This window comes from Sciurus carolinensis, chromosome 1 (assembly GCF_902686445.1).
Source record: "Sciurus carolinensis chromosome 1, mSciCar1.2, whole genome shotgun sequence".
Taxonomy (NCBI): Eukaryota; Metazoa; Chordata; class Mammalia; order Rodentia; family Sciuridae; genus Sciurus; species Sciurus carolinensis.
The window spans coordinates 102,850,321-102,866,299 of record NC_062213.1 but is presented as its reverse complement, the minus strand read 5'-3'; the positions used below and the strand labels follow the sequence as shown (position 1 = coordinate 102,866,299).

The 15,979-nt window shown below is 38.6% G+C and overlaps 1 protein-coding gene across 2 annotated transcripts in view; it reads right to left on the bottom strand.

Annotated features, from left to right (window-relative positions):
• Nucleotides 1–3,245: 3,245 nt before the first annotated feature.
• Wars2 (tryptophanyl tRNA synthetase 2, mitochondrial) overlaps nt 3,246–15,979 on the bottom strand; it is a 74,420-nt gene continuing 61,686 nt past the window's right edge. Inside the window, exons 4-6 of one of the 2 annotated variants that reach the window (XM_047562976.1) lie at nt 14,844–14,929; nt 5,365–5,483; nt 3,246–3,881 (exon numbers count right to left, since the gene is read on the bottom strand). In XM_047562976.1, coding sequence (XP_047418932.1) covers nt 3,433–3,881; nt 5,365–5,483; nt 14,844–14,929 — 654 coding nt within the window. In that variant the 3' untranslated portion in view covers nt 3,246–3,432. The remainder of the gene's footprint in view (nt 3,882–5,364; nt 5,484–14,843; nt 14,930–15,979) is intronic. The other variant, XM_047562977.1, reaches the window with a different exon arrangement.

Sequence of the window (15,979 nt, the reverse complement as noted above, 5' to 3'; positions counted from 1 at the left end):
TCTGACATTATTTTGATAAATGTTTATGAGGTACCTACAAAGAGCAAGGTATACCCACATTGTTGAGTACCTAGTTGAAGCAGGTGGTTTTGCAGTAAGGTTTGTCAGTAGGTGAGCTACAGTGCATGTTACCAAGCATTATATTACCATCTGAAATATTTTGCACCATTTCAGCTGTCCATAAAACATATAGAAAATAATATCTCCTTTTGTGATGATTCATAATATTTATGATTCTTCATCTCTATTAAAAAGATTATGCAGAAAAGACTTGGATTTGAAGCAGTAGGCTGAGTAAAGAAGATCGGCCCTCACCAATGTGGGTACACAAATCATCTAATCCATTGAGGAAACATTCAAATAGAACAGAAAGATGGAGGAAGAGTCAATTTACTCTTTTCTTAAGAATAGATATCCACCTTATTCTGTCTTGGGACATGCAAGTTCCTGGTTGTTGAGACTTCAGACTCTGGGATTTATACCAGATTCTCAGGCATTTGAACTCGGACTGAAAGTTACACCATCAGCTACCCTAATTCTCTGGCCTGTGGATCTGGACTGAATGACACCACTGGTTTTCCTGAGCCCCCAGCTTACAGACATCATATTATGGGGCTTCTCAGTCTCCATAATCATGTGAAGCAATTCCTGCAGTTAATCCCCTCGTGTTCATCATATATCTTGTGTTTCTCTGGAGAACCCTAACTAACACATTAACCAAGGCTCTTAATTATTGTGAGCCAATTCTGGACTTATGCACTAGGGTTCCTTTCAAAGAGTAACAATAGGATGCACATAAGTACAACCACACCTCTGCAGACTTTGCTCCTTGGGAGTCATTACAAGTTATCTAGTTTTCCTTCCCTGAGATTATGTTCCATAGGGCCTTTATTTCTTTGGAGAAAAGTATTGTAAGAAGGCAGAAGTCACACAAATAAGACAAACAATTAGTTTGATAGATCAATCTTTAATTTTGACATTTTCCAGTGTTCATAAAAGAGTTCCTTTGAAAGGGGGAACAAAAGAGTAAGCATGACTTGGAAGACATATATACCAAAGATGCTCTAGGACTGTAGATGTTCCATTCCAAGAAAAGATTCAAAAGGTAACATGTTTTCTTTTCTCATGAGCCAGGCTAGCTCCAAGAATCCTCAAAAAGCATCTCCTAATTTAGGTTCTAGGATACCATTTTGTGGATTTATATCTGTTGTGCTGCAAGGACAGCTCTACTATCTTCTCTTAAGTAAAATAAAAAAATTTTTGTGTTCAACATTCTAGGCATGTATGTATAAGTAGAGATCATAGTACTTAATGTCAAAAAAACTTCCCAAGCCGGCCATGGTGGCACATGCTTGTAATCCCAGTGGCTTGGGAGGCTGAGGCAAGAGGATCACAAGTTCAAAGTCAGCCTCAGCAAAACTGAGGCACTAAACAACTCAGACTTTGTCTCTAAATAAAATACAAAATAGGGCTGGGGTTCGGCTCAGGGGTCAAGTGCCCCTGAGTTCAATCCCCAGTACTCCCCAACCCACCTCCACCCAAAAAAAAAAAAAAAAAAAAAAAAAAAAAACCAAAACAAAACAAAACAAAAACTTCCCAAGCAATTTCCATCACAAAATCAATCTCACTATCAGGTGTGATCAGGATTACTGCTTTCAATTTCAGGTGTAGGAAATGGAAGTGCAGAGAAGCCAGGTGTTGGGGTGATTTGTAATCACTTAGACTGAGGTGGAGGTGAGATGGGAAACTTGCCCTCAATGGGGTTATCTGATATGTACTACTGGAGTTTGGCAGAATATACATTGAAATCCTTGGAGTAAGCATAGAAAAGAGAATCTGGAACCTGCCTTTGCAATTCTGAGGGAGAAATATGGCCAAGGTTGGCCAAATCCAAATTTAAAACAGATAGCTATTGACGGAGTTGATATAAACAAAGTCAGTTTTCTTATTTCTTTATTCCTTTCTTCTTTCCTTATCTACCTTTGTGATTTGATAATTTTCTGTATCCCTTACCTATCAACAACCACCTTGAATGTAAATGGACTAAATTTTCTAATCAAAAGACAAGGAGTGGCTGAATGGATAAAAAACAAAGGAGACCCACATAAGCTTTAAGGATACACCTAGGCTGAATGTAAAAGTATCTTTTAATTTGGGCTCTTCAAAATCAGAGTGTTTGGAGACAAAAATGCTGCCTTTCAAGGCTTTGTGAAGATGAAAAATATACTAGTCTTAGAAAGAGTAAAAGTTTTATTCTTGGATTACTTACTTCTTAGTGAAGAATACTGTGTAAGCTTATTGTATTCTCTGGGTCTCATTTTCCTCATATGTAAAATGGCAATTTCTTTCCTATACATTTTACAGGGGGTTGGTGAGTCAATTAAACTCTGAGTAATGCAAAAAACCAAAATAACAAAAAAAAAAAAAAAAAAAAAAAAGGAGGGAGTACTTATTGATAACTTAATTCGGGAGCTTGGGATGTAGCTCAGACGTAGATCACTTGCCTGGCATGTGGGAGGCCCAGGGTTTCATGCCCAGTACTGTACTGCAAAGGAAAAAAAAATAAAAGATGAACAATAATAATCAATCTACTTTTATGAGATCTGAATACAAATTGTATCAAATGGCATCCCAAAGATTATAAATCTAAGACCTCCCTGTGCTGCATTCTAAAAGGGTTGGGATGAAAACTTGCTACAGTAAATATTCCAGAAGCACAAATCATCTCAGTTCCAAGTTATTGCTCACCTCAATCACATTTGTTCAGATATGTTCAGTCCAAGGAGTGTGCCTCAAATAACTGGGGATTTAGACAGCTATGCCTTCTTTCAAGTTTTGCTGGTGGTCTTTAAAAAAAAAAAAATTTTTTTTCTTTTTTAGTTGTTGATGGACCTTTATTTATTTATATGTGGTGCTGAGAATCAAACCCAATGCTAGGCAAGCACTCTACCACTGAGTCACAACCCAGTCCAAGTTTTGCTGTTTTTGTTTTTCTGACCACAGCATTTTGTTGATAGGATCTGGAACACTACTTTATTTGAGGGCTATAAGGCATCATTCATCAAATGAAGACAATAATCAGTTATATCAAATTAAAATGTCCCAAACTACAATTTTTATTAATAATAATAATTATTATTATTATTTTTGGTACTGGGGATTGAACTCAGGGGTACTTTACCACTGAACCAGATCTCCAGACCTATTTTGTATTTTATTTGGAGACAGGGTCTCACTGAGTTGCTTAGCACCTCACCATTGCTGAGGCTGGCTTTAAACTCGCAATCTTCCTGTCTCAGCCTCCCGAGTTGCTGGGATTACAGGCGTGGGCCACCGCGCCCAGCTTAATTAATTATTTTTGAAGGAAAGCTGCCTTTGTTGGAGTGCACAGACTGCAAGATACAAAAGCCTTTTGTGATTGGTTCAAACTTGCTATAGAATTCCCACCAATTTTTTCACCTCCTGGAGCACAGGATAGGCTAATTCTTTGGCTTTTGCTGACCCAGTTCGTAAAACTTTCTCTAAATGTTCCTTGTCCATCTTCAGTTTTTCAATTTCAGTCTTAATTGGAGCAAATTTCTCAATCACAGCATCTGCCACCATCAGTTTGTAGTGGGCAGTGTCGATGCCCGCGCTGCGGCGGACTACCTCCTCTGTGGTGAGCCCGGTCACCGCAGCGTGGATTGCGACCATGTTGGAGACGCCTGCTCGGCTGGCAGGGTCGTAGGTGACCTCCGAGGTGAAGTCCGTCACAGCCTTGCGGAATTTCTGCACTATCTCCTCTGGGCTGTCTGTTATTCGAACAGTGGCCAGTTTGTCAGAGTCTGATTTTGACATTTTGGAAGAAGGGTCACGAAGGGATTTTACCTTCTTCAGGGATGCTAGGTCAAAACACCAATACACCAAAAACAAAAACAAACAAACAAACAAATCAGCAATACTCACTGTCAGGATCTCAAAGACACCAAGAATACTAATGACTTATTTTACCTGGTTATAAAAATAGCAAAAATTCATTGTAAAAAATTCAAGCAATTTATGTAAATATGAAAGTAAAGATCATCTGAATTATGTAACACTGTTAGCATTTCGTTGATACTTTCAGGCATCTTTAAATGCATATATCCACCTAAAATGTATAATCTTACACAGATAAAATTATGCCAAATCATACTGTTTTTGCTGTGCTTAGCTTTTAAAAAAGTATTGTTTCTTTCTTCTTCCTCTCTGTTCTTCCCTGTTAGTAATCATTCCCTGCCTGTAACCACTGCCCTTCCTGTCCCCCAACAAGTTTTAACAAACTGTGGTAATCCTTCCATTTCCAGGATTATACAAGTACTCATGTGTGCACAAGCACACGCGCGCACATGCACACACACACCCTGGAGAAATGGCTTGTTTATTGCTCTGATAGAATCAAGATGTTAAGCTGTGCTTCATAAACCAGTGTTATTAATAGTTGCCTATTTTATGGCTACTACAGAAGCATATAAAATTGAAAGAGGTAAAATAATAATAGGTCAAAACATTAAAATCTGATTGCTAAAAGAAGGCTGATTTCAAGGTATGGGACTCCTTGAATTTATTTGTGTGAATTGTTGGAATAACCTAGAAATTTATACCTAACAGTCTCTGAGTTGATACTAGGATCTTATTAGACCCCTTTACAATGCTGTCAGTTTAATAAAGATGAAGAGTACTTAGGTTCCATGATCTCTGCCCCTGCCACAAAATTTTCAAGTCTATAAAAATGCTGATAGACTTACAGCATCAAGAAGGTTCCAGACTAGCACAGCAATGGAGGCTGAGGCTGACCATCTCCGAGGTTCACTTAAGAAGACAAGTATGAGGATCACGGATTCCCTCTTACTTGATATAGATTGGGATATTTCTCTTTTGCTGTGAGTACTCAGGAAGGCAAGGTACATGGGCTTTGGGCTCAAAAGAGCTCAGCATAGGGCCCGATTCCGCCACCAACTAGACATGTGACTTGGACACAAAGAGAGCCTTGCCAAACCTTCATTTCTTTACCCATAAAAGAGGCAAAGATATCTGCTGTACCCCATACAATGTTATTTTGTTATTTTAAATATATTAGGTGAATTATATAATACTTTACAAATTAAAATTATTTTTAGTTTACAGTTTCTTCCATATTTCTCAAACATTTTATTTATCTTTTTCAACAATCCAGTGTGAAGTGCTAATCCTACATGACAGAAACAATGAAGATTCTAGTTACAAATCCTGAAGTCTGTCTATGAGAAAGCCAAGTTTTATCCTAAGAAAGTTCCAACCCTCCATCTATTATCCAGTTCTCACTTTAAAATATGCCCTGATTTAACAATCATGTTTGTTACTTACTTAGAATGGATTTGGGCACTGGAAAGAACTCCCCATACTTCTTGTTGAAACCTTGTGCTAGATCCTGAACTAGTTCCATGTGCTGGATTTGGTCCTCCCCTACAGGAACGTGTGTGGACCTTTAATAAAAGACAGACAGAAAAACTCAGCAAGGCTCCTTCTTAGATGGAAATGATATTGCAAGCAGCTGCATTTCCTCTATTTCATTGTTGGTGTTCAACAAATGCTCACAAACTACAGAGGGAACACTAGACCCAAGTCTTTATCCGTGTATCAGACAAATGCTGGAGAGATGTTTGTCTACTCTGGTTCAGTTTCTTCCATAGCAGAGGAATACAGTGTGATAGAATCTTGCTGGGAGGGAGGCATGGGATTTTTGATAGCATATGCTTTACACATAATTGTATTCTAAAACCACTCCTCATTCCCTCACTCAGTCAGCACATATTACCCCAGCCTGACCAGATGCTTTTTACCTCAGAGTTGTGGCTTAAACTTGAAAGACACTCCTCCCCATCTTCAAATCAGAGATGGCAGAAAGCGCTCTCAGACGTTTTCCCTCCCTGTCACAGAGGGAAAGATTCAAGATCTTTTTGGAAGTATACTCCTTCATTTTCAAGTAAATTGCAATCACAGGGCAATTAAGAGGGTGGAAGGAACTTAAAGAACATCTCCAGGTACAATACAGATAGATTTTGTGTTTTTCAGTTTCTTGTTGCTGAAAATACCCAACCTGAACAACTTAGAGGAGAAAAAGTTTATTTTGGCTCACAGATTCAGAGGTTTAGTCTGTGGTGGGCTAACTCCTTTGCTCTGAGCTCAAGGTGAGGCACAATGTCATGGCAGAAGAGCGTGGTGGAGGAATACTGCTCCATTCATGGTGGCCAGGAAGCAGAGAAAGGGTAAGGAACCACAGAGTAGACGAACCCTTCCAGGGCATGCCCCCAGTGACCTACCCCTCCAGCCAGACCCTACCTGCCTACAGTTACCAAGTTAGTCCTTTCATACTAGTGTGGGCAGATTAGGTTATAGCTCTCATAATGTAATCTTTCTACCTCTGAACATTCCTATATCAACACAGCAGCTTGTGGGAGATAACTCATATCCAAACCATACCAGATCTCAAAAACAATGTAGAAAGAAGGAAGCAAATTACAGAAAACATGTAGTGTACACATTAACATTTATGTAAATCATAAAAGTACATATGAAAATACTACACATTGCTTATAGAAGCATAGATCTGAAGTGATAAGTACAAAAACACACTGAAGTGCCTCCCCAAATTCATGATCATAGCTGCTTCTACAGGAAGAGAGAAAGAAGTGGGTCTGAGGAAAGGAAGAAAGGTCTGATTTTGTCTGTAATATTTTATTAAAAAAAAGTTTGTGAAACAAAAAATATCAGAAAATGGAGAATCTATTTAAAATGATTTTAATTACACATATAAAATTTGCAGGATCAGATCATGATGAGGTTCATTAAGCAAGGGAATAATGAACTATTTTAAAGAAGATCTGGTAGACAAAATGGTACTGCTTATGGAGACAGATGATGTTAAGTATTGAGTATTTTATACCTTGATTGGCAAGTTTATATTTGATAACACAAATAAAATAAAATGCCATAGTTTCATTGTTTCATTTCTTCTTCTTCTTTTTTTTTTTTTTGGTGCTAGGAGTTGAACCTCAGGGGCGCTTAACCACTGAGTCACAAACCCAGCCCATTTTTTTTTTTTAAATTCTGAGACAGGGTTTCACTAAGTTGCTTAGGGCCTAGCTAAGTTACTGAGGCTGGCTTTGAACTTGTGATTCTTCTGTTTCAGCCTCTGAGCCACTGGGATTACAGGTATGTGCCACTATGCCCAGTTAAGGTGCCATAGATTTTTTTCAAGGAAGTTTAATATTGCTCTTGGGAGAAGCAGTCAGTTACCCTGGGCAAGTTTCTTACCCTTTCCAAGCCTTTGCTTCCTCTATTAATGGGGATCATAATTATGTTTATCTTATTGGGTCATTTCAGGGATAACAAACATAGTGCTTGATGGTAAGGGCTCAGTAACACTAGCTAGTGATATGACATATATTAAGAACTAACATAACAAGAAAAATACTAGAAGGGTCCCTGCTGTGAGGTGCACTATAACATTTTTCAGAGGTCATTTCCCTTTGTGATAGCTGACTCATACCACAAATGCATAGTTCCAGAGATGGTCACAGACCTGGGCGGCAATCCTGAAATGGGTAGAAAACATACTTGAAATGGACAGTTCATATATCTGGTCAGGTGATCCCCAAATACAAACAGTATGCTAACGGAATTCTGAGAACTCTTCTAAGTTAAGGAAAACAGCAGGGACAGAACAATGAATGGAAAAGCAAAATGCAGGGACAAAGAGGATGGATCAGGAAGTGTTTCTGTTCTTAAGTCAGTAAATGAATGTAGAAAAATGTACAAAAGAATTGTGAGGGCCACATCCTTTGTTCTCTTCTACACAGTATGGAGCAGAAAGCCACTGGCTCAGTGGTTTAAAAAAAAAAAAAGCAGGCACTGTACCCTGCTCCCTGAAGAAGTTAGGAGTACATGCCTCACCTTTGAAAATTTCCCTTTTTTGGACCTTGCTACTCCCGTCTGGTAATTATAGGGAGGCTGACGTGCAGAGGTCACTTTGACTCCCCCAAACCAAATTAGCCAACAGAACAGGTTAAAAAGCAATTACAGTAGCCCATAGGAAATCACAATGGACTGCAACTAACACAGAAAAAACAATTACCATAATCAATACACTTTAAGCACATCAGAATGAATATTTCCACATGTCAAAATGGTTCCAGATTCACAAAGCAACCAAACTAAACAGAAAACACATTTAGTTTTCATAATGACGCTGTGTGCATCTTGCCTTATGTCGGATCCTCGCCTCTTTTCTTAAAATTCGGTGAGGTTTTGATTTTTTAAAAAAAAGGAATAAAAAATTTTAATTTTTTTCACCTGGTCCTATTGTGCCACGTGGCTTTTGCATCTGACTTTCGTTTGTTTGTTTCTGGTCTTTCCTCCTTCTGCTCCTGCTGCTCCTTTCACCTCCTGTAATTTATCTTGGCCTTTACTTCTTATCCATTGAGTTTACACTTCACATTAATTCAGCCTGTCTTTGATTCTACTCACTTATGGGGCTTATTCTTTTCACGTTTTTAACCTCTCTCCTCATAGTCTTCCTTTCACTGCAAATAATTTAGTGCTGTTCTTTTAAAATTTATACCCAAGTTAATGATATCCATATTAATGTGCCTACTCTTTTTCTCCATTTTCTTTTTTTCCCCTTACCCTGACTGTGCTTTCTTAGACACAACATAAAACAAAAGTCTTTCATAATTTTGATTGTTATAACTTCTGTCACATAATAATGCGTCTGATCTTCCTCTTTGGTGACTAAACCATTTTTCTTTTGCTTAGTTCCTTATTGCATCTACATTTACTTGGGATCCACCCCACCCCTCTGGCAGAATTAGTGTCCAGATGAATAATCATTGCTTACATATATCTGCTTGCAGAGATTTGTTCTCTTGCTTTTCTCCCCTACTATCTTGGCTGTGTTTGTGAATTTTCAGTGCTGCTGCCTTACCCATCTTGGTGGGGCAGGGGTTTGGTGTTGTCTCTCCTGTCATAAAGGATATATCCCCCATCACTGGGTACTTGTTGTATATGCTATAATGACTCTAATTCAGCAATTATTTATTGAAGACCCACAGCATGAAAAGTCTGGTGCGGGGTACTGTGAAAGATATAATAAAGTCGTTACCATCTCTAAGAGGATAAATATTGAATGAAACTATAAATTCTTCTGGTTAGTCCTCTTTAAATATTCTCACCTTAGTGCATGGCAACACCATCAATCTAGTTGCTTAAGAAATGTGTGGTTATCTCTGACAGCCCACTCTCCTGCACATCCAGTCCAATAGGAAGTCTTATCACTTTGACCTCCTGAGAATCTCTTACATTTGGTGGGGCACAATGGTGCATGTCTGTAATCCCAGAAAATAGGCAGACTAAGGCAGGAGGATGACAAGTTTGAGACGAGCCTTGGCAACTTAGTGAGACCCTGTCTCAAAATAAAATATAAAAGGGCTGGGCATGTAGCTCAGTGGTGAAGTGCTTCTAAGTTTAATTCTAGTGCCCAAAACAACCCCACCACCACCAAAAAAAATCCCTTAACATTTGGCTGGTTCTCTTTCCTCCTCATTGTGGTCCAAATTAGATTAGTGAAATAGCCTCTGAGTAGGTCTTCCTAGCTGTGCTTCTGTAACTCATTCTCTATATTTTAATTAGTCTTCTTTTTAAAAGTATAAATTATATCAAATTTATTCTGTCCTTAAAATGTACAAAAAGCTTCCCCCTACGTTTTTGAGAGTATAGTTGTTCACTGACAGCTTAGCTCAACTCTCTCCCTTCTATGCCATCTCCCTATTTTTAAGGGCTAGCAGCCCATATTTCACATTGCCTTCCAGTAGGGTTTTGGGTTAGTGTAGCACTTGCCCAACAGCTAGGAAGAAGAAAGAGAAAGAGAAGAAATGATTGTTCGGGTAGTTGTGGGTGAATATGTAGGTATTAGCAGTCTGCAGAAATGAGGCTCAGGCAGTTGGTTTAGGATCTCATAAAAATCCAGGATAGCCTGGTCTCACAGAGAAGTAGTTTAAGAACTGGAAGTCTTCAAAGCAGTTTTAGGAACTCTAAACTTTTAAGACAAGCTCTCAAAAAGGTTATCAATGGCAGCAGTCTGGTCCTCATACATCATGAAAACTCATCTCTTTCTTGACTTACTGAAGTATTGTACCATTTTACTCCCTCTAACTTTTTGGTTTTGGTTTGGTTTGTGTTGATTTCATATGTCTACTTCCCCCCTGGGAGGTGGTGGAACCTTCAGGAGGTGGAACTTAGTGGAAGGAAGTGAGGTCACTGGCGGAATGCTGTTGAAGGGGATAGTGGGGCACTGCTCCTCCCTGTCTCTCTGCTTCTTTCTAGTTATGGGGTGAGCAGTTTGGCTTTACCATATGCTCCCCACCATAATGTTCTGCCTCATCACAGGTCCAAAGTGACAGCCAAGTGACCATGAACTGAAAGCTCTGAAACCATGAGTCAAAATAGACCTTTCTTCCTTTAAGTTGACTTATCTCGGGTCTTTTGTCACATGATAGGAAGATGACTAACACAGCTTTGTTTTTTCTTACCTAGTTCTTTTTCTTTACCCTATGCTGGGGATTGAACCCAGGGCTTTATGACTGTTAGGCAAATGCTCCACCACTCAGCTACAACCCAGCCCACTCAGTTTCTTTAGACCTGTGTTTCCTCATTTTCTTACATCACTTCAGCTTTTGCTTTCACTATCTTCTGATCCTCTTCTCATGTTCTCAGTTTAATATTTTTTTTTTCTTTTTTGTACTGGTGATCGAACCCAGGGGCACTTTACCACTGAGCTATATTCTCAGCCCTATTTATTTATTTACTTATTTAAAAACAGGGTCTTGCTAAATTTCCTAGGGCCTTGCTAAGTGACTGAGGTCAGCCTTGAACTTGCGATCCTCTTCAGTTTCCCAAGTCTCTGGAATTATAGGTGTGCATTACCATGCCAGTTTCAGTTCAAATTGTTGAAAAAGTAACCTATTAGACAGTCAATTGTTCTCCTCTCTATTTGAGTAGACTTAACAGCTCCTCCCTGAAAGTTAATTTCTTTATCTGTAAAAGGGGAATACCACCACCCACCTATTATATAGAGTTGCTGTGAGAATCTGAATAGATAATGTGTGTAGCAGCTATTATGATGCCTGGCAAACAATGCTGACACATGTCAATCCTTCTCTTTTTCTCAAGGTCATGTACAGATCCTTTTTCTGAATTAGTTACTTACCAAATAGTTGCTGAATATGAATAAAAATTACATGTGTGTGTCTGAGAGAGAGGGGGAGAAACATACACACATGAAGAGAGAGAAGAAATATTTATTTAATGTATAACCAGTTATTTGAAATTAGGCATTTAGATAAATGATGCAGATACAAAATAAAAATTATGAATACTTGCTATTTTTTGAATATTTTGTCTTCCTTCAAATGTCTGCTATTTATTATGCTTTCAAGTTAAAGATGTCTCAGGTATCCATTCTTGGGTTCCTTACCAACTTCTACCAAAAAATATGTAAATATTTTATTAACCTATCTAGAAGATTTTTTGATTTTTTTCCAATTATTTCTTTTGTGCTTGTTCTCCAGTCCACGGTACCACTCATTCTAATGCTGATTTTGTTAAGAACAAACACTAAATCTATACTTAACTTATGTCAACATTTTAAGAAGATGCCACGTAGATTTGCTGGCAGAAAAAAAAAATGTTTATCCATCCTTCAACCTATCAATCTACCCATCTATATTCATAATGTAAATATTCATAGGCATTCTGGCTATGACCTTTTCCAAAATCCAGAAATATCTGAAATAAAACAAAAACAAATAAACAATACCCCCAAGAGTGCAGGTGGTCCAACCTGAGATCAGATGGGAGGCAAATGTTAGACTGTTCCTCCTAAGAATAGGAGCATGCAGATGTCTGCCCATGTCTATGATCTAATTATGGCATCAGATCTGGCAGATAGTGTGGAGGCTAAAGGCAGTAGGCAGTCAGCTTGAACACAGATAATTATCTAGTCATATAGAAAAACATCTCTATCTGTTTGAACAATCTGTATCTAAAATGCCAGAATGCTGATGAGGACAGATAAGAATCCCTCCATTTTATTATCCTCTTTTTAGAAGGTAGGCAGGAGAGAGGCACCTCATGCACTCCTTAGGACAAGTTCTAACCACCAAATAAACCAGCAAAAGTTAAAGAAGGAATATTTACAGCATGGGAATTTCTTTCCTACTGGGAGCAGGCTTGGGGATAATGGACAGAAAAAGAAATGCCTATCCTTCGAGTCATTAATATTTTTATGTGAGAATCCTGCTGATGTTGAAGAGAGTGAGACAGACAAGAAGTCATTGGAAGACTTTAAAGGTTTACCTTCCATGTCTGAAATACTTACAGTTTTGTATGAGATAAAAGGGTATTCACAGCCTCAAGCTTGGTTTTAAAAAGGACAGCACATAAAACAAGTTTTGAGATCTTAAGAGGCTATTTTTGCCAATGTCAGCCTTTTTAGAAGTTCCTCTTGTAACTTAAAATACCAGGTGATATCAATTCGTACAAAATTTGCTCAATAACCCTACACGTATGTCCATTAATCCACTTTATGGATAAAAGAACTTTAGTTATTTTATGATTCTGCCAATTGCATTTTGGGCAACTGAGAAAAACATATAGTATTTCCCCCTTATCCAAAGTTTTAATTTTTTAGTTGTAGTTAGCTGGGGTTAACTGTGGTCCAAATACATTCAAAAAAATTCCAGAAATAAACAATTCACAAGTTTTAATGTGCATGACATTCTAAGTGGCGTGATAAAATCTCACAACATTTCCTGCCCCCATTCATCCTGCTTGGGATATGAATCATCCTTTGGTCTAGCATACTCATGTTATATATGCATGAATCACCTGGTAGCTACCATGGTTACCAGATGACAGCTGCAGTGTCAAGGGGTTTGTGCCCAAGTAACTCAACACCTTTCTTAATAATGGCCCATCACAAGGGCAGTGATGCTGGCAACTCAGACATGCCAAAGAGAAGCCTCTAAGTGTAAAGGTGGGACAGTTCTCAGCTTAAGGAAAGGAAAAGAAATACGCAAGGTTCCTAAAATCTACAGGATTAGTGAATCCTCTGAGAAATTATGTAGGAGGGAAAATAAATCTGTGTTAGTCTTGCTGTCAAATCTCAAACTGCAAAAGTGCCACAGTGTGCAAGTGCTTACCGTTCACTTCCATCTCACATGTAGGCACTGTGTCATCTCACACCGTCACAGGAAGGAGGAGTGTTGCACAGCAAGATATTTTTGAGAGAGTCCACATTCACATAATGTGTATTCACATAATGTATATTTTATTTTTATTTTAACTTTTTTTAAAAATCTCTTTTAAAATTTCTATTTATTTATTTATTTTTATGCAGCACTAAGGATCGAAACCAGTGCTGTACACACGCTAGGCAAGTGCTCTACTGCTGAGCTACAGCCCCAGCCCTCCAGTATATTTTATAACCATATAATTAGACTTCATTCTGCCTCCTTTAAAATATTCTAAACTTCCCAAGATATTAAGAGTCTAGCATTTAAGTTGATACAACAAGCAGACACATAATCCCATATGCAAGTTTTGATCATAATCAAAGACAGGTTGCTTGCTTTCCCGGACATTGCCTGTTTGTAGAGTTAAGCAACTATTCTTTGGGCTGTTTCCATTTGTAATTGACCAAGGGCTTTGAAGCCCTTCAGTGGAGAGGATACTGTCATCTCTATGCTATCATCAGGTTCACAGGCAAAGAATTCTAGTTCTTCTAGGGAATAATCATGGCTTTGGAGTAAAGGGGTAAGGCAACAGTCCCTGAAGTTGTCCCAGTAACAAGGAAAAGGCCAGGAGTGCAGTCGCCTGGGAGGCGTTTCTCCCAGAAAGTGAAAGGGGGTGGGGGCCAGCCAAAGGATGCTGATGAGGAGAGAGCCGGGAAAAACTGGGGGAGAGATGAGATCGGAAGTCCTGGCCAGCACAACAGACAGCACAGAGAGGGGCATTCTTTGTTGTGTATTTTTGAGGCCTAAAAGTGGCAGCAGTAGTCAACTGGATGGATTATGGATCCAAAAAGAGTGAGGGTGTACCTTACATCATATTAAAAATATTTTGCTCTCAACCTTCAGGTCAAATATGTAGCCACTTGCCACAGGTGGCTATTTAAATTAATTAAAGAAAAATTTAAAATTCCATGTGTCATCCTAGCAACATTTCAAGGGCTCAACAGCCACATGTGCCTGGTAGTTCCGGATTTAGAAAGTGCAGGCATAGAACATTCTCACAGTCACAGCAAGTCCTACTGGTCAGCATCACTTCAGAGTGTCAATTACATAAAAAATCAACATTCAAAACTTGAAATTTGTTCCTGAGGAAATATAAGGCACAGTGGTTAAGAGCAACAGACTCTGTACCTGAACTTTTGGCACTGAAATCCTGTCTCAGCATGCTACTAACCACTCAGTTGCCTCATCTGTGAAACAGGGAAAATAATAGTGCAAATTTTACAAGGTTGTTGTCAGGATGTGTGTATATAAAGCATTTATAAAAGCTTCTAATAAACAGTAAGTGCTAATTAAGTGATACCCTTAATATTATTAGTTTCTCATTGTAGCACATTTCCATATTTTAGTACCTATTACTAGAGAATAGATATAAACTTATTCACGTGTCTAATTCTTTCTGCGTGACCCTTCTCCATGAACTAAGCCTTTGTCAGATGGGTTAAAATACATTTTTATCATGATGATGTATTAGAACGGGGTGGCCTTTCTCCTTACTTGTAGGACAGAATGTCGGCTGCTTGGAGTACTGGGTATGTGAGCAGGCCCACAGTCTCGTTGTGCTTCTGCTTGGCAGTTTTTGCCTGTGGGGGATGAACAGAGGGGGGAAAGAAATCTGATTTGAATCTAATTATATTGCTCAATTAAGAAATTTTTAAAGTAAGCAAAGTGTGATCTGAAGCCACCTGTAATAACATTATATCTCAATTCCTTTTAGCAACTCTAGCCGTCTTTTGCCGGTTTATCTTCATGCTCCAGGCCTGGGCAGGAATAAGGTGAACCAATTTTTTTTCTTTTTTGGTACTGGGGATTGAACCCAGGTGCTTAACCACTGAGCAACATTCCCAGTCCTTTTTTTATATTTTATTTACAGACAGGTCTTATGGAGTTCCTCAGGGTCTCACTAAGTTGCCGAGGCTGGCTTTGAACTCATGATCCTCCTGCCTTAGCTTTCCAAGCTGCTGGGATTACAGGGGAATGACACCATGCCTGGCTCAAGGTGAATCAATTTTATCACTGTCCCTTTATTTTATTTATTCATTCGCTTCTGGTGCTGGGGATTGAAACCAGGGCCTTGCTCATACTAAGCACATATTGTAACACTGAGCTATACCTGCCCCCCAGCCCCTTGGTCCTGGAAGGATCTCACATTGTTACTATTTCTTACTCATTAAAGTACAGACTAAGTTATATTCTAGGTTCCAAATCAGATAAATTCCAAATTTCACAGATAAGGTAAGAAATGATCATGAAATTCAATTTCCACAAATTAACATGAGTTAACATCCCCTTATTACAATGTATCTGATAAGGGCTGGTTAACAATTATCACTGGGTAAAATCATGAACGTTTAATTTGGAAATGAGCAAATGGGAAAATAATTCAATTTTTAAACGTTAGTCCTGAATTAGATTTATAGTCTTTTTAGTATTAGCACACTGGACCTAGAAATATAAGGCAAGTAAGGAGACATTCTTATTGAGCACCTATTACATCTACCTCCTTACCGTTTGTTACTCATTAATCCTCCAAATAACCCTGACCCCATGCACACCTTCCTTCAAAATCAAGCTGGGTGCTCTTATCAGATCTTCCCAGGGCCCTGGTATCCTGCTCTCAGAGCACTTTCACA